The following is a 23,320-nucleotide window of genomic DNA, read 5'->3' on the forward strand; positions in this document are numbered from 1 at the left end:
ATGTTATTAAGTTGTTTAATAATTAAGTTAATAATTTAAATTTTCTTCTTATTTTCAGGTCTGATGATATTTTAATAGATGCAATTAAAAACAATTTCCCTTATTTCACTTTACCTGCTTACAAACAAATGGCATATTTATATAATATATTAAAAATAATTCAGTATCAATCTGATTTACGCATAAATATTTTACAAATAGCATTCAATAAATTAATACTTTTAGATGTTAATTCCCCTAGGGAAGATATTTTACAATATGAAGAATCCTCTGATGGCATTCTCTATGATGAGGAAGAAGAAGAAAGTAATTCGAAACCTAAAATGAAACACCCAATTGCAAATGCTCTTGATTTAATGATAAACGTTTTGTTTAAATTTATTAAAAGGGAGTGTTTTTCAAATGAAAAATTTAATAAACAAAAATGTGTAGAATTATATAATGACTTATTAATAGTTTTTGAAAATGTGATACTTCCAACCCATCAATGCCATCATATACAATTTGTTATGTTTTACATTTGTAGTTTTGATACAAATGTAGCTAGTGATTTTTTAAAATTTCTTTGGAAAATAGTAACTTTGCCCAATATTTCACCTGTGATCAGACAGACGGCAGTAGGTTATATATCTAGTTTTTTGGCTAGAGCTGGGTTTTTGTCTTTAGGGTAAGTTTTATTCAAAACTCTCTGTTATAAATTTGTAAAGAACTTTGTTTTAAATATTACATTTTTTTTTAGGTATTTAAAAAATTATTTAATTAAACTTAGTGATTGGATACATAATTATATAACATTACAAGATTCTTCGTTAGAGTGCCAATTAGATTTTAAACAGCATTGCGTTTTTTATTCTATTTGTCAATCAATGTTCTATTTAATAGCATTCAGGCATCAGGATTTATTAAATTCATCAATAAGTATGTTTTTAAATTATTGTTCACACAATTATTACCTGATTTTATGAATTCCTTTTAAAAATTTTGTTTTATTTATACTTTTTTTTTTAGAATTAGTATTTCTTCAAAGTTTGAATATACCGAAAATAGTATCGAGCAAATTAAATCCTCTAAAATTTTGTATACCTAGTATAGTGGAAAATTTTGCAGCTATTACAAGAGCATACCAGCTAGCTTATTGTTACACTATTATAGAAAGTAATTCAAGAAAAACATTACCTCTTGTAGGTAAAGGTGGACAATTCATCATTAATTCAATTGTAGATATGTATTTTCCATTCGATCCCTACGTTTTATTAAGGTAAGAAATTTAAAATTTCCGAAAAAAAATTTTAGAAATATTTGTTTGTAACAACATAATTATACCTTTATACTCAAAGTGATTTAGTATTTATTATTTAAATAACTTTATTTTCAGAACAAGTGAACTTATTACTCCCTTGTATAGGGAATATAAGTCATCATTACAAGATATCACAAGCATCAATTCAAAAAAACGAAGACTATGCAGTGGAACAGAAGATGAAGATGATTTTCTAAAAGAAGAAGTTCCTTTAGAAAATACCGAAATAGTGCTTTAAAAAATTAAATATGATTTATTTAAAGTTGAATTTAGATGTATTATTTAACTTATCCTGTGAAACTGTCCTTAATTATTTACTTACCTACTTAGTTTTATGAAAATAAACTATAGATTCATGCTGTTATTTAAAATTAATTGACTTAATATTGAAAAAATTCATGTTATTTTTGCTTAAAAAAAGTTTATATTTCCATTAAAAAATTTTAATTTTAAACAAAATATTAACTTATAAGTAATTTTTAATAAAAAAAACAACTTTTGATAAATATTTTTTAAAAATCAAGCTGTAATCAATTACAGAAAAATTACTTTTCTTAACTTATTACACATAATTTAACAAAGAGTAATAAATTTAAAAAAAAAACCTTTATACACTCTATGGTATAGTTGTATTCTTCTGCTGTTTCTGTATAGGTTGTTAAAAAATGAAGAATAGTGGAATAACATTTAAAAATTTAGTTTTACATATGAAATGTGTTAGACACTTTTCAGAACAATCTTCTTTTTTAATTCCTTGGACAAAATCACCAACCGAAAAAAATAGAGAATTGTTTTTAAATTTTATGAGTAAAAATAGTAGTGTAGCAGTTTTAACTGGTGCTGGAGTTTCTACAGAAAGTGGTATACCTGATTATCGGTCAGAAACTGGACTTTATAAAAGGACAAAATATAGGCCCATTGATTATTCTACATTTTTAAAAAATAAAGCGGCTCGAATAAGGTATTGGGCTAGAAATTACGTAGGATGGCCTGAATTTTCTAGTAAGGAACCTAATGGAACGCATTTTGCTTTGCAATTGTATGAAGCTGCTGGAAAAGTTAGTGGAATTATTACCCAAAATGTTGATGGTTTACATCACAAAGCTAGTGGACATAATATTATTGAACTTCATGGAAATGCATATTGGGTCAAGTGTCTGAGTTGTAAAAATTTGATATTTAGGCATGATTTTCAAAAAATTCTCGATGCTTTAAATCCTTCAGTTCAAGAAACTGGAAAAATTTTTGTTAGACCTGATGGAGATGTCGAGATTGATGAGGTATGTTAGAATTTACTTTATTTGTTAAATTAGAAATAAATATTTTTTATTTCTTTCATGTTTTTTTTTTTTGTATTTGCAGAGTGTTTATGAAAACTTTAAAATTCCAGATTGTGAAAAATGTGGAGGTATTTTAAAACCAACAATTGTGTTTTTCGGAGATAATGTACCTAAAGTGACTGTAAAAAAAGCAGAAAATTTAATTGAGAGCTCTGATGCTCTTTTAGTCATGGGTACAACATTATCTACATTGTCTAGTCTTAGAATTGTGACTCAAGCTTTTGATTTGTGCAAATACATTTGTATTGTTAATTTGGGGGAGACAAGGGGTGATAAAATGGCCGATATAGTTATAAATGCTAAATGTAGTGAAATTTTACCAAATTATAATAGAGAATTACATGCATATCGTTCTTAATATCAAAAATATTTTGTATTAAGTCTAATTCAAGTAAGTGATAAAATCATATTATGTTTAAATTATTAAACATTTAAGAAATCTTGTTAATGTTTAATAACAAGGAAATTTTTGTCTCACCTAATTATAAATAGTCTTTGCTCTTCAAATATATTATAAATCACAAGGCAAAAAATTATACTAATTTTCAGTATAGCAACTTCCATATTCTGTAATTGAATTTTTGTTTTTTAACTACTACTGAGTGATTATTTGTAAAATTTGTAATTTGAATCAGTTTAACAAGAAAAAATATTTTAATACCCATGAATTTCAATAATTTTTATAGATTTACTTCGGAAATTAAATATGAAATCGTTAAGGACTTAAATAAACTTTTTTTTTTTTTTATCTGTAATATAATTTATTGTGCTCGAAAACAATCATTGTCAAAATATGTAATACATTAAAAATATACAAACATTTATTTGAAAATAAAAATACAATAAGAGTTGAGTTTTAAAAATTAAATACCATAGATTTAAGGAGTTTTTAAAAAATAATTACCAAATTGTTCATGAATTAATTATATATAAAGAAACCTTTTTGTCAACATTTTATTGTAAAAAAAAACTTAGATTAAAATACATTTAATGAAATATTAAAATTTTTTTTTTTTCCCATTTAAAATAATAAAGGAATTCATGATGTTATTTACAATGAACAAAATTTACATTTTACATTTTCTACAGAGTTTTGGTGTTGAATCTACTGAAACATTGTGTATTCGAGTATAAAAAAAAATGATAATACAAGCCGCTGAATAAGAGTACTTATAAAAAATAATCTGCTTGTGGTTTTTTCAATGGTATTCCACGACTTTCTTGAGGAGCAGCTTCAAATATTGTAAAATCTCTTTGTAAGTGCTCATTCAGTTCTAAAATAGCAGCAACATTTCCACATCTATAACAGTAATTTGGAGCAGACCAAACTGTTAATACAGTCTCATTAAAATGCCATTTAAAACCTTCCATAACCAGTTGATGAGCCCTAAAAAACAACAAGTCAAAAAAAGAGTCAATTTTAAGTGTAAAAATTAATTTTTTATGAAATCTAAATATTAATAAAATTTAAAAAAGACAACAAGTTTAGTGAAATCCTTACCTACAAATCATGTCTATATCATTAGCAGTGTTGAATTGTGCTACCACATCAGATCCGAATAAAAAACCAGCTCCTCTAGGGCTCACACCCCAACCTTGCGTATCTAAATCCAAAATTATTTTTAAAATTAATTTAATTTGTTTTATGTTTAACAAAAAATTTATTTTTTGAGCACACATAAATCCTATATTTACCCTCAGGATCACTCCAAAGTAAATCGCACATGGGTCCGTCATGTGGCACTTCTTGCTTTCTATCGATTGTACGTATTTGATCAAGTGTGTGTATACTAGGACTTAAACCTCCGTGCACACAAAAGATTTTACCATCTATGATTGCGGACAAACTTAAATAATCAAAAATCTCTGTACAGTATCGCCACACTGCAATAGACCCATATTTACGTAAACATTCATCATAAAATCCATAAACTTGAGTTATTTGTCTTGATTCATGATTTCCTCTGATTAATGTAATTCTATCAGGATATCGAACCTAGATTATAACGATATTATATACTCGCTGCTTCAATTAAATTAAATTTTTTAAGTACGTTGATTATTACCTTCAAAGCAAGAAGTAGTAAAAATGTCTCTACACTATAAAAACCTCTGTCTACAAAATCACCCATAAATAAATAATTTGTTTCAGGAACATCTCCACCTACTTTAAAAAGTTCTTTGAGATCATAAAATTGTCCATGAATATCTCCACATACCTAGTTTTATATTAAATAGTCAGGTAAACAAAATCGAAAATACTACAATTTTTCAAATATATTCGAATACTTCGAATGTATATATTATAACTCACAGTAACTGGAGAATCCACTCGCTGCACATTGCTTTCTTCTATTAAAATTTCTCTGGCTTTGGCACATAATGCTTTTACTTCTGATTCCTTAATTATTTCACACTTTTTTAATTGTTCAATTTGCCTGTCCAATTCACTAGTTTCAGACATTTTATCTGAAGGTTTGGACTCCCTTCCCTAAAATTAGTATTTTATAAATAATTAAAATCATTTTTCTTTTATTTAATAAATCAAGTTTTTAATAAATAAAATTTTTAACTGTCTCTAATAAAAGTGTTAACGAAAAATATTTTAAAGTGTTTTCACATGGAAAAAGTGAAAATTGTAAGTTACAAACGAAAATATAAAAAATGTTTATAAGGAAAAATTGTTATTTACTTATTGAAATTAATCATAGTTAATTATTACAGTTAAAATTAAAATAAAATTGTTTTTTTAAGTTTTGAAAATGCTACATGGCTCATCTTGTTTACAAACCTACGATCTTAAATGCCAAAGCTTTTTATTTTTCCGGCAAATTATTATTTTAACCTTAATATATATTCACCATTAAACAAAAATAAAAATAAATAGTTAATAAAATTTAAATAAAAAAAAATATTCGATAAAAATAATATGAGTAAATTGTAAAAATTAGTCAATTTTTCTAAAGAATAGTACAACACTCGTGAAGTGCCAACACCATTTACATTTTATGTAAATGTAAAAAGGGCCTAAATGTATGTGTACGTTTGATGTTTTAGTACCTTTTGTTTGCTCATGATTGCAGTGCTTCGCTCCGCTATTGTAAATGAAATTCGACAGTTTTTTTTTAAAACTGATTTTATTGAAGTGGGTACATCTGTAAAAAAAAAAAAACAAAATTATTTTTATTTTTTTTGCGGAAAACATAAGGGTTAATAAGTTAATTAATAAATTGAATAGTTAAAATCGTTAGAATTTTATAATGTAATGACGTCATAAAACATCCCCTGACGTCACTTTGTAGTTTGGAATTCACGGGCAGTCCGCCATTTCATCCGGTATTTTTTGTTTATATTAATTTTTGGCTAAGAAAAATCGCTTCGGTTTTTGTAATAAAAAGTAAAGTTTTTTGTGAAAATCTTATAAAATTGTTTTTGGTTTTTTTAAATAATCTATTTGTGCTTTATAAAGTGGTTTAAAGTGAAGTTTTCAGTAATATTTTATAAGTGATTTAAATAGCGGTGATTATCACTAATCAGTTTAAAATTTATTTCAGTGTAGTCTATCATTTTATAAATTGCATTAAAATGTAAAAATTTTTAATTTAAATATCTTTTTTAGTTGAAAATTTAGTGTTTTTTCTATGTTTTTAATAAGTAATACGTTGGTATTTACTAAAGTTTGCTTAATGTTATATTAAATTTAGTTTAACCAGAGTAGATATTAATAGATGAAATGGGTAATATCTATACAGTAGGACCGAATGAGGCTTTAATAGTTTCAGGTAAGGGACCCATTTTATATATTTGTATTAAAAGAATTAAGTATTTAGTAGTTATAAAATAATATAATTAAAAAGTATAATGCAAATAGTTAAATTTTATCCTTAAATTTATTAATTTTTGTTTCGACAAAAAGTTCAGGAATGAAATGTAATTTTAGTACACATATAAACTTATATATCATGAATTTTCCTTAAAAATTTTTATAAAATTGACTTTTTTTATACAATACAGGATAAAAGTAAAGTAATTCATCCAAAAATGAATTACTTTTTACTAATTTAATTATATTATTTTATATATGGCATAAACTAGTGATTTAGTATAAATGGTTGAATTAATGATCGAGAACTTGGTTTATGGATCATGTTGAAATTTAATTTTTATAATTTGTGTTTTGTGAAACATACCAGATTTCAATGATTACTTTCTCGGCTTGTAATTTTTCCAAAGTCTTAAAAAAAATAATTAACAAAATCGCAATGAATTATTAATTCATTAAAATATATTTTTTAAAAATATCAAAAACAATTTAAAACTCCATTGTTTTACAAATTATTATTATTGTCATTTGTTATTTTGCTGCAAATCATATAAATTTTAAAATTACATTTATTTCAAGTTGGTAATTCTACTACATTCGACTGTTTTTTTTTTTTTTCAATACAGTGTAATTAAGAAAAAATTATTTTTTATTTCGATATGAAGTTAATATGTTTTAACAAATATCATACAATTGTTTAACAGTTATCGATTTTAAATTCTATTTAAAATTTAGCTTGTGAAAAATATATTTAAGAAAAATTTTCTTATATTTATAAAAAAGTCTAAAAATAAAACTTTGTTCAAACTTGCACAATTTTAAGCGATAAATGTATTTAAATGACTTTACATTCGATATTTGTTAGAAATGAATAAAACATTTTGCTTACACATTTACAATCGAAGTAAAATAATATGGCACAATATTTTTTTTTTTGTTGAAATAAGTAAAATACCAATTTACTCAATTCTATATATATAAGAAATTAAAAAGTATAAATGGAGTATAAGTGAAACATAAAATAACATGTATCATGTATTGTTCAGCCATGATTGCTTTATCATATCACTCGCTTTTTCACCTATCATGTATGCTGCTGCCATTGTATGTGCTGTAACTAACTTTGGAATGATTGATGTATCTACCACTCTTAAATTTTTAATTCCGTAAACTTTTAGTTCTGGTGATACAACTGCTGTAGTGTCAGAGGGGGGTCCCATTTTACACGTTCCCGATTGATGATGCAAGGTGGTCAGTAAACTTTTCACTGCACATTTCCAGTATTCGTCCGAGTTGAGATTAAATTCTTCACATCCTAAAAACGCACAAATATTTTTTTTATATTTTATTTATTACCCAAAAAGTTTTATAAAATTCTTTTTTTGTTTTTTTTACCTGAAACCGGAAAAGGATTGAGAAATGACCCGTACTTTTGAAAAGCTTTTGTTTGACTCATATTAACTACCATTTTGACACCTTCGACTAAAGTATTCAGATCGTGTTCATCTTGGAAATAATTGGCGTAAAATTTTGGCCAATCATAAGGACTGTTACTTTTTAGTTTTAAATATCCTTTGCTTTTTGGATGGAGAAGCATTGGCCAAACTGTCCAAGTTTCCCTGTTTTCTAGAGGTCTTAATTTAAAATTGTATTAATTTCATTTTTTTGAAATCTATTGATTATTTTAATTTAAAAAAAAAAATTATTTCTTACTTGTACGTTTTTTCGTAAATTTCATCCGTTATTCCAATACCTTTTCGCAAAAGGAGTCCATTATCGTTTGGAATGGATGCACTTGCGAAAATAAATTCAATATCCGGTCTTCCTCTCTGATCATCATTGAGCTTAGTGCTTATATATCCTAAACCTTCTACTCCTCCAAGTAGAGTCAGAACCCCTGTAAAATTTTAAAGATAAATTATTAAACTAACGAGACTTTATTTTTTTAAAAATACTGTCGGTAAGTGCATAAAGTACAACGTAATTAAAAACGTTTTTTAAATTTTATAAAGGGGGGGGGGTTTGTATGATGCATGAATTTTAGTACGCATAAATAAATATTAGAAAAGCTTTTATTTTGAATAGAGTGTGAATTATTACTTGAAAATTTTGTTAAATAATTTATGAATCTTGGCATGCAAGTTTTTAATAGTCTTACCTTTTCCTCTTTCGAAAAACTCGATAAAATTATTAAAATTAAATAAACTGTTTGTAGAAACTCCGACATTAGTTTGATTGATTAAAAATGTAAGACCGCTATAACAAATATGCTCTTGTAAATTTTTTCCAACTCCTTCTGAATTTTGTAACACGGTTATATTCAAACTTTCGAGATCACTTTTGGGCCCTATTCCTATTGGTAAAAAAAAAAAATCTAAAGGTACTCATACATATAGTGCACAATCAAATTTAAATTTGTATTTACAATACCTGAAAGCATTAACAGTTGAGGCGATTGTAAAGCTCCTGCACTCAGTATAACTTCTTTTTTGGCGAGCACTCGATGAGTTTTTCCATTTTTAACCATTTCCACACCGTACGTTCTTTTGGTTATGGGATCGATCAATAATTTTGTGGCCAAAGTTTTAAGCGTAATTTGCAAATTAGATCTATATTTTATCGGTCTTAAATATGCCCTTTCGGCTGAAAATCTACGACCGTTTTCCACGGTACCCTGTACTTTAGCAAATCCCAAGGGAGGTGTTCCATCGTTGTAATCTATTAATTTATAACCTGTTTGAAATTTTTGAATGCAATTAGTGCGAAATATCTTGTTTAATTTCTAATTTAACGAAAATAAAAAAATCATCGTGAACGTAGGTAGTTTTTTTACCCATTTCTTGACCAGCCTGTAAAAAAGCATCTATGAGTTTTGTCTGATACGGTAGAAAATCAACCGTTACAGGTCCTTCTTGTCCGTGACTCACAGAATGACGGAAATGAGGAATTCTGCTTTTTTCCGATTTGACAAAATAAGGCCAAACATCTTTATATCCCCATCCCTCATTTCCATCTCTTGCCCATTCATCGAAATCTTCTTTGTTTCCTCTTGTGTAAATCATGTAATTAATCACAGACGTACCTTTTAGGCAGAGAGAGAGAGAGAGAGAGAAACGTATGATTTTTGAAACTTTTTATTTAAACATTTTTTTTCGATGTGCGTCGTCATACCTCCTAAACATTTTCCTTTTGGCCACCTACATCTTCCTTCTTCCATACCCATGCAAACTCCCTCTTCTCGTTCCGCTTTGAATCCCCAATTGTATTCTGATAGGACGCCAATACTAGCCAACATTGGTATATCTAAAACCAAAGTCGGTTCTTTTCCAGCTTCCACTAGTAAAACATTCCAATCCGATATTTCACTCAAACGGTTGGCGACAGCAGCACCAGAAGGTCCAGAACCGATCTAACGAGTCATTTTCATTTTTGGGGACATTAAAAAAAATTATTTAAGTCATGATTTTTTTTCTTCGTTGTTTTCCATTAGCTTTTCTTTATCATTTCTTTAAAAAAAATTTTTTTACTCACCACAATAAAATCGTATTCTTCCTCGATGGGAGATTGTTTGTAAAATGATTCGTCCGTACCGAAAACGTAATTTTTATGCAATCGAATCCATTTTTCAAAAATTAAATTTAAATTTAAATTATTTGCCGTTAAAATTAAAAATAAATTTAAAAAATTTATGTAACGAAAAATATTATTGATCATGGTCGCGACGATTGTTTTTTACATTTATTTTAAGTCAAGTTTTTTTTTTTTTTTTCCTTGAAAAAGTTGTTCCATTATTTTTCTCCTCCCACCTTTTGATTATTTTACTAATAAAATATTAGTCGGGGGGGTTAACAACCGTGTGTTTCTTTTATTTCGATATTGTTGAGTGCGAAAGCATTGTAAGTTGACATTTTTTTTTAAATTAGGTGAACAAATGTAAACATAACACGTACAAAATAATTCGTACATTTTTTGCATGCAAATGTGTAAAAAATAAAAAACCGTTGTTACGGGATAATTTTGGGAGTTGCAATATCAAAAAAACAATTATTGATGACAGATTTTTTTTTAAAAGGGTAATTCATACCTAAAATTACAATTTGTTCCTGGACTTTTTTGGAAAATGGACATAGACTTGTTTTAACATGAACGTTTTTTTTTTCGTTTCTTTTATTTATTTTATCTTAACGAGGTAGTTTAATGATAATTCTGTTTGAAAAAAAAATTTCAATTTATTTTTTGAAATAAGTGTTCGTGTTCTCACATTTGAATTTATTTTAAATAAATGCTTTTAGGCTTTTAAGTCTTTAAATAAGATTTTAACTTATTTAAGAAAATCAATTATTTGTGATTTTTTGAGCATTTATTCGTTTCAGAGTATAATTTAAGAAAATTATTAATTTTTTTTTCTTGTTCTTTTTCCTTAACAGTTTTTTTCCTTTAAAATTTTTTTATTACTTTGCATAAAAATTCGATTTCAGACCATTTATCGTTTTAATTTTTCAGTTAAGTTTTTATTTCCAATTGTAAAATTTTACATAATGTACGGACAAACACGTGAAAAGATGGTGAAGGAGTGATAGGTTTGACATTTTAATAATTTTTCTAATGGAGGAAACGAATGAAAACATTAAAATATTTTTATTTAAATAAATATGGTTTTCTAAATATCTAATGTAGTAGTTTCTGTATGTTTTGTTTTATTGTCGTAAATCAAAAATGGAACAGGCACGAAATTAGTTTATTTACGTAAAAATTTTGTTTTTGTTTATAGTTTCGATAATCATTAATATTTCATTTTCCCTAAAATCGTTAATTTCTAATGGAAATTTTATCAGTCTTATTTACAAGTAGTTTATCATGTCCCAGTCTTCTTTAATCATGTCTGAGCCTTTTTCGGCTATCATAAAAGTTGGAGCATTGGTATGAGCAGTCGGAATTAATGGCATTATACTAGCATCTATTACTCTTAAATGTTTAATTCCCCTCACTCGCAGTCTTTCATCTACGACTGCGTTCGGGTCAGAGGACGGTCCCATTTTACAAGTTCCCACGTGATGGTAAATGGTAAATGTAAAGTGCTTTGCGTAGCATTCCCAGTACGCGTCCGTGTCGAATCCTAAATTTTTGCACGGTGGCAACGGTTTATCATGCAATTTAGCTCCTAGTTTTCTAAACGACGGAGTTTTAACTAATTTGTTTGCCATACGAATGCCGGCCACGGCGAGTTTGATGTCGTATCCTTCGGGATCCGAAAAATAATTTGGGTAAATTAACGGATGGTGAAAAGGATTGTTGTCTCGAAGAATGATGCGACCTCTAGATTTGGGTCTCATCGTGAGAGGCAAAATCATAAACGAATCCTTACCCTCGATCGAACCGTACATTTGTTGATATAACTTTTCGTCTAAATTGAAATTTTTATGAAGCGTGTCGTCGGATTCGATTCCTCCCGACGCCAAAAGAAGTTCTAGGTCTGGATACCCGTCGGTATCGTTCATGTTACGTAAATCTATAAAACCCAAGGCTTCGCAGCCTCCGGGAACTGTAAAAAGTCCATTGTGAGAAGATAAATAATCTGTTATGTGCTTTCGAACTCCCAACATTCTGTTGAATATTATTGAGAAAGGATAATCTATCAAATAAGATAATCCTCCGGTGGCCGTATGATCTTGAAGGTTGTAACCCACTTTAGCGTTTTTAATAACTTTTATACTTTTATTTTTCAAATGATTTTCGGGTCCGATTCCGCTGAGCATTAAAAGTTGAGGAGAATTTATTGCTCCCCCTGAAACAATCACTTCTTTTTTTGCTTTGACGAAATATTTTCTGCCGAATCGTACGAATTCAACTCCCATGGCAGTTTTCGTTTTAGGGTCGATGATTATTTTCGTCACCATGCTATTCTTTTTCACATGCAAATTCGGTCTTTCGTGAATTGAATGCAAATAAGCTCTAGAGCTACTCCATCTGGTTCCATTTTGCATTGTCACTTGAAGATAATTAAAGCCAATTTGAGTCGGACCATTAAAGTCAATTATCGGTTGACCTATGGCTTGACCAGCTTCCACGAAAGCGTCCGCAATCGGTGTCTTGTATGGAACTTCCGTAATCGTTAAATAACCGTTCGTGCCGTGATATTTGCTTCGTGCGATTTTCGGGATTTGTATATTTTCCATTTTCCTGTAGTAATACGAGACGTTGTTCCATCCCCAACCTTAAAATTTTAAATTATTTCGTTTAAGGATTAAAAATGATTGATTTGTTTTGTTGTTAACATTTTTTTTTTTTGATATTAGTTTTACCCTTGTTGCCCATGGCTTCCCACTCGTCGAAATCTCTCCGATTTCCCTTCGTGTAAATCATGTAATTAAGTACGCTACTTCCTCCCATTACTTTTCCTCTTGGCCAGTGGCAGCGTCCACCTTTCATTCCCAAACAAGACGAAGTCGAGGGTTGCGTTCTGTATTTCCAATTGGCTTGGGAAAATTGTAAAAAATTTGCCACTATGGGAATATCCATTAAAAAATGTTCTGGTCCTCCTGCTTCTATCAAAAGCACTTTCCAGTCGGGTACTTCCGTCAATCGATTTGCCAAAACGCAACCCGCCGTACCTGCTCCTATTATTATGAAATCATATTCCTAAAGAAAATTATTTTAAATCAAATTATTTCGGTGAAACGAAAATGTAAAATGTGTTTAAATTTTTTTTTTTTTTTTTTGGACAAAATCAATAATGGTTTCCTTTTTTTTTTTTTGTTTCAAATTGATTGAATTTAAAACTAAGTCTACTTTAAAATAAAATTTTGTCAAATCAGACGACATTTAAATTTTTCAGTACTTAATGTAAGGTCATTTCAATTTAAACGTTTTAAATTTGAGTGAAATGTAATAAAACATCATTCGTAAAAAATTACTTGGAACGCTCGGTCAAAATTTTTTTACAGTCCTAAGCTTTTATTAAGATTTAGTTTAAAAAAAAAAAAGTTTTTCTTATTTTATTTTTCCTGGAATACGAAAAACGATGGAATTTTCCAATAATGAAAATCAAACCGAAAAAGATATTCCAATTATTTATCAATTAAATCAAGAAGACACAAATTGGTTGATGACGTCGTCCTTCATTATTTTCACTATGCAAACGGGATTCGGTTTATTGGAGTCGGGTTGCATATCTTTAAAAAATGAGGTTAACATCATGATGAAAAACGTTGTTGACATAGTGCTCGGAGGATTTACGTATTGGCTCTTTGGATATGGACTCAGTTTCGGAAGAGGAAAATACACAAATAGTTTTATCGCCTTTGGAGATTTTGCCATAGATGCAAACGTCGGGGATCCTCTCATGGGAGCAAAATTGGCGGCATTCATTTTTCAATTATCTTTTGCCACGACTGCAACAACAATCGTTTCCGGAGCCATGGCCGAACGATGCAATTTTAAAGCGTATTGTTTATTTTCATTTCTTAACACCGTGGTTTATTGCGTGCCCGCCGGATGGGTTTGGGGAGAACACGGTTTTTTATATAAACTGGGAGTCGTCGACATCGCCGGATCGGGACCCGTTCATGTAGTGGGCGGGAGTTCAGCTTTTGCTTCGGCATTCATGTTGGGACCCAGATTGGGACGTTATTTAAAAGGAATGGAATCTTTACCATTAGGAAATCCCATAAATTGTTGTATGGGACTATTCGTTTTGTGGTGGGGTTGGTTGGCTTTCAACTCTGGAAGTACTTATGGGATTTCCGGATCGAAATGGGAATTTGCGGCCAAAGCGGCTGTTAATACCATGTTATCTTCGTTCAGCGGAGGATTGTTTGGATTAATTTACTCTCTCGCTTTTCAAAATGGCAACATTGACATACTTCATCTGATAAATGGAGTTTTGGGATCCCTCGTTTCCATTACGGCGGGTTGTTATTTGTACACGGCTTGGGAATCATTAATAATCGGCTTTGTCGGATCATTTTTAACAAATGTTAGTACGCCGTGGTTCATACATTTAGGACTTGACGACCCCGTGAGTGCTACGTCCGTGCACGGATTATGCGGTCTTTGGGGTGTCTTAAGCGTTGGAATTTTTGCCAGAAGCGCTGACCCTTTACCCACGACGAGGGGAAGAAACGGACTTCTCTACGGCGGAGGATGGTACCTTCTCGGAGTTCAATTTTTAGAATGCATTTGCTTGTCTGCCTGGGCCATAGTCACGACTTTGATATTGCTTTGGGTGGTTAATCTGGTGTTACCCATAAGAATGAAGGAACACGAAGAATTGATAGGAGCCGATTTGGTGGAACATTATATTCATCACAAAAGCGTCGGTATCGAGGATGTACTCAAGGTATTAAGCGTACACGATGAAGAATTGAAAATATACTACGAAGTTCCGGAAACCGGAAACAATCCGGGTCACGAGGCTTTTCTGAACAAAAAATACGTTCAAGACGTTCACAAGAGTAATTTAAAAAAAAATAATTTGCGACTCAGCCATTTGAATTTATTCGGACCGAGTAGAAAAATAAAAACTTCGGATTTTGAAATCGATAAAAATATAAACGAAGGTCGGATAATAAAAACAGGTTGGATGTAAAAAAAAAAAAAAAAATATTTTTATCACGAGAATGTAATATTTTTTTTCATAAAATAATTGCAAAAAAAAAAAAACTGCTTTTGTTCAGATTCGTAAAATCTGTGTGTAAAAAAAAAAAAAAAGTACGTATTTTTAATTAATTTATTTACCTTGTATAAAAATCTTTCGTCTCTGGGTTCTTTCCTCAAGTTTTCGGGTCCGTTGACTTTTAAAAAATGAAGAAGGGATTCCAAAATCGAAGGTTTTTTCGTTTGACAGTTCGCACTTAGTAAAACAAAAAGCGCAAGGTGTAAAGTTTTCGCTAAAAACATGGTATTATTATTATTACTTGTTGTTAACTTTAAATGTTCGATCAATGAATCAAATCACCAAACGTTAAACCAACAAAAAAATCAACGAAAACGAAAAAAAAAAAAAACTTTTTACAATCGCGCGCGGAAAATTTTTAAAAAAAATGGAGAAACATATTTAATAAATAAAACGAAAACACAAAATGACGACGAATGCCATTTAAAAAAAAAAAAAAAAAGAAAATTATTCACAATCCACAATTTGAAACAAAAGGTTTTCCTAAAGGCTTTACTTTCTGTTAAACAAGATTTGAATTTAAAATCGATTCGTAGTTCTGATAGGTCGCCATGTTTTTGTTTCCTGGGTTTTTGGATTTTTTTTTTTTTTTAAATTTCGGCTTCGAAATTGCGAAAAATTTCCCGAGGGCAATAAGAAGGCATTCTTAAATTTCATTTAAAGAATTTTGTAATCTTTTTTTTTTTTTTTGTGTTTTCGTCGACGAAAAATGTATAAATAAATAATAAAAAAAAATCGATTTCGAACATGATTTGTATTTATTATTATTTTATTATTATTATTATTATTATTATTATTATTATTATTATTATTATTATTATTATTATTATTATTATTATTATTATTATTATTATTATTATAAACGAACGTCAGAAGTATTTCGAACAATTTTTTGACGAATTCAAATTTAATAATTAATTTATTATAATTATTTATTTATACAATCTTTAGGGTAAAGGTAAATTTTTTTTTTGCGGCCGGAAATGGTTCTGTAAATATTTTGCTGTTGTTTGCTGCTTTTCGGTGTTAAATGCCACGAATGTTGTTTTGCTGTTTGTTTTCCTTCCTACGATTTTCTTTCTTTTTTTTTTTTCCTAACTTGTATTGTAGCAGAGACCAGGCATTGTTCGTTTATAATTTTTAGTTGATTTTCTCATTAATTGTTTTTTTTTTTTTTGGGGGGACTGCTGACAGCTTAACTCCGGAAAAGCTTTTTATATTCGATTCGTAAACTTACATTAATTCCGTAGAAAAATAAATTTTCCAAGTTGACGTATATTCGAAATTCGAAATTCGAAAAAAAAATGACGATGAGTCGGTTGTCAGAAGTGATTAATGTTAAATTTTATTAAGGTTTCCCGGGAGAGGAGGAGGAGGAGGAGGAAATCATCTCGATTTTCACGAGTGTTATTGAAAGTAATTCTTTAAAAAAAAAATTATTTTAATACGAAACATGTTTTCATCTTTTTAACGAATTGATATCGTTTTAATTTTATTATCGCTATTATTATTATGATTTTTTTTTTCGGTAGAAAATTTCAAACGTAAGACACTTACTTGATTTGTAATTAAATTTATTTTTGCTTTTATTATTTCTTCGAAAACGCTCAAACTTTTACTATTTTAGTTTATAAATAAATTTTTGAAATTAATAAAAATAACAAAATTACGTTTAATCGAACGACAAATGTTGTTTTAACGTTTGTTGAGCAAGACAAATTATGAGTAAAAATTTGTAATATGATGTCGTTTTGAATTTTATTATATGAAATTAACACTCGTAAAACATCGTTATCATTATATTTCGGGGTAGAATGAAAAACACAATCCTACATATATATGGTAAAATGGGGATTTTCGGGAAGAGTTTGTTCGTTTTTTTTTTTTTTTACATTAGAATAGCTAATATAAATCCACGTGTACGTTACCTTAATATTTATTTCATTTAATTTCGTACGTGTATATTTATACGTTTACGTCACGTGGTTTCGTACACTAAAATTAAAAGTGTGTATAAGGTCACGCGTTTTCAAATAATATTTTCGAGTGTTTTTTTTTTTTTTTTTTTTTTTTTTTATGGAAACGAAAATAAAATATTTTATTTTTAATTTTTTTTTTTTTTTTATAAATATTTTAATTTGAAAACAATCGAAATTTTTTTTGGCGATTTTTCGCGTTTTTTTTTGTTTTCTAAACATTTCGATTGTGGATCTGTCCGTCCAGATGATGCTTTGTCCATAAATAATTCAACTTTGATAATTTTTAACCACAAAACTTTGTTTGTTTGTTCGAGTACGAAAGACTCTCTCTCTCTCTCTCTCTCTCTCTCTCTACCGTATTTTTTAAATATAAAATGATTTATTAACAATAAGTCAAAGGATAATTAATTTTCCCTGATTTTGTTGTTGTTTACCTTTGGCGTGGTTTTCAACGTTTCAAAAATAATAAATGCAATTTTTATAAAATTAATAAGGCGGAAATTGTGATGGCGGCAAAACAAAACAAAAAATTTATTTTAAAATATGAAAAGTTTAATCGATCGTGAAATCATTTTTTTTTTTTTTTATCGGATTGAGTAATTTTTTATTTACTAATAAAATAATATAATAATAATAAAAAAATAATGATATTTACTAATAAAATCGTGGATCGATAGTCAAAAACAATGTTTGGTAATTTTTTTTTTTTTTTTTGCAAATAAAATAAATTAATAATTTTTTAGTGTTTACCTTACGAATAAATAATTTCATTAAAAGCAAATTAATAATTATAATAATTTTTTAATTATTTTATTTAAACGATTTCATTTGTTTATTAAATCAAAAACAAACAAAAACAGTCGAATCTGGTAACAAATTATTTTACGAATTACGATAGAGAATTTTTATTTTTTTAATACTGCGGAAAAATTATAATTTTATTGGATAATTTCATCAAGATTTATAAATATATATTTATTATTATTATTATTATTATAAATTTACAAAAAGTAATTTTTTTTTTTTAACATGATTGATGATAGTTGTTTGCGTTTTAGACGTTTTCCATTTTTTTTGTTTTATGTCGTTTCATTTATTTTGTAAATGGTAGTGATTTAAAAAAGTCGTTGGCTGAAGTTTAGTATAAATATTTTGAAAAATATATCTATTATATATTATATTGCACGTTTTTCAATTATCGTCTGCGTAATTGTTTTTTTGCATGTTTCGTAATTATTATTACATAAAATTTTTTTTTTTTTTTTTTTAATATTATTTAAATAAATGAACTAATTGGATAAGTTTAATTTTACATGATCGGTGCAACTCGGTTATTAAAAAAATTTTTTTTTTATTTTTTAAATAAGGGCATTTTGCGCACTTTAAAAAATTTAATTACATATTGCACTTACATAATTTTTTTTTATATTTTACTTTACAAGTTAGCTTAACTAACATTTAAACACTTATTAAAAGGAAGATGCATAACACCTGAGATTTATTTATTTATTTATTTTTTTTAAAGTCGTTTTTACAAAAATTTTTAGCTTTTTTTATTAATTAATTACTTTTTACTAAACACGCGCTAATTATTTATTCTAAATTAAAATTAATCAACAACAACAACAACAATAAAAATCTCTAATAATTTTTTTTCAAAATAAAATTGAATGATATTGGAGGAGGGGGGGAGAGGGGAGAGGGAGGGGGAAATTCGATTTATTTTATGGTAACCTTTGTTTTTTTATCGTAACTGTGTTATCATTATTATTGCACTTTTAACTCGCGGTACTATTTTGCTTTGGTTCACACAAATTTAATTTTATCTTTTTATAATTTTCCTTTTGTAATTTGGCAACCAGTCTTCCTTGACGAGGTCAGCTCCTTTTTCCCCGATCATAATGACGGGCGCGTTAGTGTTTCCGCTCACTATCGTCGGCATTATGCTCGCGTCTATCACTCTAAGCCCTTTCACACCGTATATTCTCAGTCTGGGATCGACGACGGCATCCGGATCCCATTCGGGTCCCATTTTACACGTTCCCACGGGATGATAAATTGTCATCGATATATGGCGTATAGCACAATCCCAATATTCATCCGTTCCGAACGGAAATTGTCGGCAACCCGGTATCTGAGCTTTATGAAGCCTGCTATTGAAACGTCTAAACGCTTTCGATTCTCCTAATTGTGCTGCGATTTTGGCTCCTGAAATAATTATTATTATTATTATTTCGGTTTCTTCATCGACGTAAAACTTTTACGAAAATCGTTAATTTTTTTCACTACCTTCCACTAAAGTTGCGATATCCAAAGGATGATCGAAATAATTGGCGTTAATGATCGGATAGTGAAACGGATTTGAACTTCTCAACCGAACCCAACCTCTCGATTTAGGCCTTAAAAGGAGTGGCAAAATTGTGAATACATCGTGGTTAGCTATTGGTTTATATACGGCATTGTATAAACGATCCGTCAAACCTAAAATCTTTCGAACCCTAAGACCTGAAGGAAAAAAAGATTAATATGTATTGTTATTCGGTAGCATCACGCTCGTAAATCCTTATTAATCAATCATTTCATTTGATGTATATATTAGTATTTATTTGCGAGAGTAGTACCTGCATCGGAATTGACGGATGCCGGTGCAAAGTGGTACTGAATATCCGGATAATTGTCTGATTTATTAGCATATTTTGTATTTATGAAAGCAACAGCTTCCAATCCGCCTAGACTCGTCATAGGCCCTCTTTCGTTGATAACATAATGAGTTGTCACTGGCACAGTTTGAAATCTATCTTGTACAATGGATACAGGTTGATCAATTAAAAAAGTCATGCCACCTAGACCCACGTGATCTTGAAGGTTTTCACCTACCTAAAAAAAAAAAAAAAAAAAAAAAAATGAAACCTTGACATCGAAATAAATTTTATTTTTAATTAATTTTTCTTTTTTTTTTTTTTGTTTGACGAGTATCAAACTCACTTTTAAATTTTGAACTACTGGAATTTTTAACGATTGTAAATGTTCTCGGGGTCCTATTCCCGAAAGCATCAACAATTGTGGAGTGTTAATGGCACCTGCTGACATTATGACTTCTTTTCTCGCATAGGCAATTTGTTTGACGCCGTTTCGAATAAATATCACGCCGTAGGCTTTATTAATTTTAGGATTTATTAAAATTTTAATAACTTGACTTTTCATAGCCGTGTGTAAATTTTTCCGAAGTCGAACCGGCCTGTAAAATTTAAATAAAAAAAAAAAAAAAAAAGGTAAAAAAAAAAAGGTAAAAATTTTATACTAAAGTGATATAAAAATAAAAATGTCTTCTTATCCGAGTCTTTTAAAATACTTGCAAGTAGTTCAAAAAATAAAAAAAAAGTTTGTCGGTTTGTTCTGTAAAAAAAAAGTCTAATAAAAGTCGTGATATTAGTTTTTAAAATGTTTTAAAGTTTTTAGTTTTTTCTTAGTTTTTTAGTTTTTTGTTTTTTTTTTCACGTGGTTTTTAAAAGTCCGGATTTTACCTTAGAAACGCCTTTGCCGTACTACATCGTGATCCCCTTCTGAGTGTGCCCTGAGCCAACATGAATCCCGTTTGACTAGCTCCATTAATGTCTACGTTATCGTATCCTATTTCTTGTCCTGCTTGAACAAATGCTAGTGATAATGGCGTTCGCCAAGGCGCTTCTTGAACCGTCAAATATCCTCCCCTAAAAAAAAAAAAAAAAAAAATTTGAAATTTTAGGAAAATTTTTTTTCGATTTAACGATCGTGGTAAATTTTAAATAATAATAAAAATCATTTCATCGTAATTTGCGCTTTCTAGAAATTTAAATTAATTTTTTTCATTTTTTTTTTATTTTTTGGCGGGAAAAACGTTTAAAATTTCACTTTGAAAATCAAACGTTTACGGTTTTACCCGTTATTTATTTATTTTTTTTTTTTTTTGAGACGAATTGTGCTTGAAGTGATTCAATTTATTAAAGTTCGTAAGAATTATTTAAATAATTTAAATCAAGGGTTATAACTTATTATTATTATTATTATTATTATTATTATTATTATTTTATTATTATAAAGCGTTCGGTTCAAAGTGAAAATTTAAAAAAAATTAATTTTTTAATCGGTTAATATCGAAATGAAAAAAAAAAAAAAATTACGATGATGAGGGTTCAAATTTTACTAAACTTTTGATACAAAATTTATTATTATTATTATTATTAATATTATTATTCGTTTTTCAACCTTTGACATGTTGAAATAATTTTTTTTTTTTTTACAAAAATTAAATAACTTTTTTTTTAAAAATTATTTCAACCGGAAAAAAAGAAAAAAGAAAATTTTCCTTGATGACTTTCACTTTTCACGAATTTATTCATTCGATGATGTTAAATAATTGAAAACGTCGTCGAGGAAAATAGGATGGAAAAAAAAAATGAAAAAAAAAAAAAAATGTTTTCGAATTATCGTCGTAAATATAAAAAATACGAATAAATAAAAATTTCACAAAATTAAAACAAGTGGGCCGCAGGTGAAAATAATAAAAAAAAAAAAAAATTTTTTTACCTGTTGAAAACGCGTTTCGAAAATATTTTTTTGCCGGATGTAAAAAGCATTTTTTTTATACTCGATTTCTTATTGGTTGAGGCAACTTTTCAAATTTTACATTCACAAATTCGAAAGGGGGGAAAGAAAAAAAAAAATAAACGTTATATCGACACATGTAAAGAAAGATAAGAAATTTAATTGATAAAATAATATATATAATTATTTATTATTATTATTATTATTATTATTATTTTTTCTACTGCTTCGGATACATAATTTTTAGTTTATTATTAGTCGACTAGTCAAAAAATAAAAAAACATACCTCGAGTGATATTTGGTTCTTGCCAAATAGGGATTTCTATTGTCTTCGCTTTTTTTGAAATAGTAGAGCGCATCCGGATAACCCCATCCCGGATTTCCCAACGATTCCCAATGTTCGTAGTCTTTTTTATTACCCCTAACATATACCATGTAATTAAGAACGCTCGAACCACCAAGGACTTTTCCTCTTGGCCAGTTACATCGTCCGCCTAAAAAAAAAAGTTGAAAAAATTGATGGTTAGGAGATGATGATGGGGGAGACCGGGGGGGGGGAAATGTGAGAGAGAAGAATGACGTGAAATATTTCTGTTCGTACCTTTCATTCCGAGGCAGGCTTTTCCTGTTGGTTCAGTCTTATATTGCCAGTCTAATCGACTGAGTTGTAAAAAAGCAGCTAAAGCCGGAACGTCCGATATTTCATTTTCGTCGGGTCCGGCTTCAAGAAGTAAAATTTTCCAATCTGGTATTTCCGACAATCGACTTGCCACAACGGCTCCTGAAAAGAAAAAAGAAAGAAAATCTCGTCGTCACGTGCAAAAAAAAAGAAGGCAGACGTTTATCAATTTTGAAATGATCATCTCACCTGCTGAACCTCCGCCGACCACAATAAAATCGTATTCCTTGTACAATGGATATTGATCTATGGGACGGGATTCGGGATCGAGTGAATCGTAGCGATAATAAGCGAGACCGGCTATAAGAAGAGGTATCAACCACAAACCGGTACCCACGACGGATATGGCAGTCTTCAAGGCTGCAGTCACCGTAAGGATGGACAGGAAAACGACCATTCTTATCAATCGTTTGATAATTAACGGTTTCTGGCATCGTCTAACGTGTTTTTAATTGTTCATTAGCAACTTATTGCTCATTTTATTGCCAACTTGATTTACAATGTTTAATTTTTTTTTTTTTTTTTTTTTTTTTTTTTTTTTGTTTATTGGAAAAAATTATTTCTGAAAAAAAAAAAAGGAAAAATTATTCTTTATGTTTTTGAATTATTATTATGTTTGTGCGTCACGTGCACACACGCACACACACACACACGTGCGTTTGTCGTTGTTATTTTTTGATTTGAGAAACAAAAACAAAAACAAAAGTTTGCAATTTAATTTTGTGACTAATCAAATCGTTATAATTTTTTTCTTTTCTTTTTTCGAAATGATTTTTTTTTTTTTTTTCGTTCATTTTACTCATTTTTTCCGAACGTCATAAAAATTGATGATGAATGAAAATTCTAATAATAATAATAATAATAATGTGGAGAAGGAGGGTAATAAAATTTTTTTTTAAATTGAAAAAAGTTTTTAATGTTTTTCGAAATGTTGTTGTTG

The 23,320-nt window shown here is 28.7% G+C and overlaps 7 protein-coding genes across 7 annotated transcripts in view; 3 read left to right on the plus strand and 4 right to left on the minus strand.

Moving 5' to 3' along the window:
- Nucleotides 1-1,538, plus strand: part of Phum_PHUM448650 (transcription initiation factor ia, putative) — a gene marked incomplete at both ends in the record, with an annotated part of 2,095 nt that extends 557 nt beyond the window's left edge. The window contains 4 exons of the mRNA XM_002429650.1: nucleotides 59-667; nucleotides 740-918; nucleotides 1,009-1,258; nucleotides 1,376-1,538. Of these exons, the coding sequence (XP_002429695.1) occupies nucleotides 59-667; nucleotides 740-918; nucleotides 1,009-1,258; nucleotides 1,376-1,538 (1,201 nt within the window). The remainder of the gene's footprint in view (nucleotides 1-58; nucleotides 668-739; nucleotides 919-1,008; nucleotides 1,259-1,375) is intronic.
- A 427-nt stretch (nucleotides 1,539-1,965) lies between these two features.
- On the plus strand, nucleotides 1,966-2,998 carry Phum_PHUM448760 (NAD-dependent deacetylase sirtuin-4, putative; the record flags this gene model as incomplete). Its single annotated transcript, XM_002429651.1, has 2 exons — nucleotides 1,966-2,580; nucleotides 2,663-2,998. The coding sequence occupies 2 exons, from the start codon at nucleotides 1,966-1,968 to the stop codon at nucleotides 2,996-2,998; spliced, it is 951 nt and encodes a 316-aa protein (XP_002429696.1).
- An 812-nt stretch (nucleotides 2,999-3,810) lies between these two features.
- Phum_PHUM448770 (serine/threonine-protein phosphatase PP-V, putative) lies at nucleotides 3,811-5,104 on the minus strand (the record flags this gene model as incomplete). Its single annotated transcript, XM_002429652.1, has 5 exons — nucleotides 3,811-4,027; nucleotides 4,142-4,244; nucleotides 4,336-4,636; nucleotides 4,707-4,859; nucleotides 4,955-5,104. 5 exons carry the CDS (start codon nucleotides 5,102-5,104, stop codon nucleotides 3,811-3,813), a joined length of 924 nt encoding a protein of 307 aa, XP_002429697.1.
- Nucleotides 5,105-7,494: 2,390 nt separating this feature from the next.
- Phum_PHUM448780 (glucose dehydrogenase precursor, putative) lies at nucleotides 7,495-10,177 on the minus strand (the record flags this gene model as incomplete). Its single annotated transcript, XM_002429653.1, has 8 exons — nucleotides 7,495-7,778; nucleotides 7,859-8,097; nucleotides 8,177-8,360; nucleotides 8,622-8,816; nucleotides 8,894-9,196; nucleotides 9,297-9,545; nucleotides 9,635-9,872; nucleotides 9,995-10,177. 8 exons carry the CDS (start codon nucleotides 10,175-10,177, stop codon nucleotides 7,495-7,497), a joined length of 1,875 nt encoding a protein of 624 aa, XP_002429698.1.
- Nucleotides 10,178-11,304: 1,127 nt separating this feature from the next.
- On the minus strand, nucleotides 11,305-13,285 carry Phum_PHUM448790 (glucose dehydrogenase precursor, putative; the record flags this gene model as incomplete). The annotated part of the gene is made up of 3 exons (XM_002429654.1): nucleotides 11,305-12,677; nucleotides 12,766-13,102; nucleotides 13,253-13,285. The coding sequence occupies 3 exons, from the start codon at nucleotides 13,283-13,285 to the stop codon at nucleotides 11,305-11,307; spliced, it is 1,743 nt and encodes a 580-aa protein (XP_002429699.1).
- Nucleotides 13,286-13,484: 199 nt separating this feature from the next.
- On the plus strand, nucleotides 13,485-15,146 carry Phum_PHUM448800 (ammonium transporter, putative; the record flags this gene model as incomplete). Its single annotated transcript, XM_002429655.1, has 2 exons — nucleotides 13,485-15,039; nucleotides 15,139-15,146. The coding sequence occupies 2 exons, from the start codon at nucleotides 13,485-13,487 to the stop codon at nucleotides 15,144-15,146; spliced, it is 1,563 nt and encodes a 520-aa protein (XP_002429700.1).
- Nucleotides 15,147-18,938: 3,792 nt separating this feature from the next.
- Phum_PHUM448810 (glucose dehydrogenase precursor, putative) lies at nucleotides 18,939-22,777 on the minus strand (the record flags this gene model as incomplete). The annotated part of the gene is made up of 8 exons (XM_002429656.1): nucleotides 18,939-19,321; nucleotides 19,403-19,621; nucleotides 19,738-19,993; nucleotides 20,102-20,354; nucleotides 20,641-20,826; nucleotides 21,988-22,195; nucleotides 22,303-22,482; nucleotides 22,570-22,777. The coding sequence occupies 8 exons, from the start codon at nucleotides 22,775-22,777 to the stop codon at nucleotides 18,939-18,941; spliced, it is 1,893 nt and encodes a 630-aa protein (XP_002429701.1).
- Between the last annotated feature and the right edge of the window lie 543 nt (nucleotides 22,778-23,320).

This window comes from Pediculus humanus, genomic scaffold (assembly GCF_000006295.1).
Source record: "Pediculus humanus corporis 1103172108219 genomic scaffold, whole genome shotgun sequence".
Lineage (NCBI taxonomy): Eukaryota > Metazoa > Arthropoda > Insecta > Psocodea > Pediculidae > Pediculus > Pediculus humanus.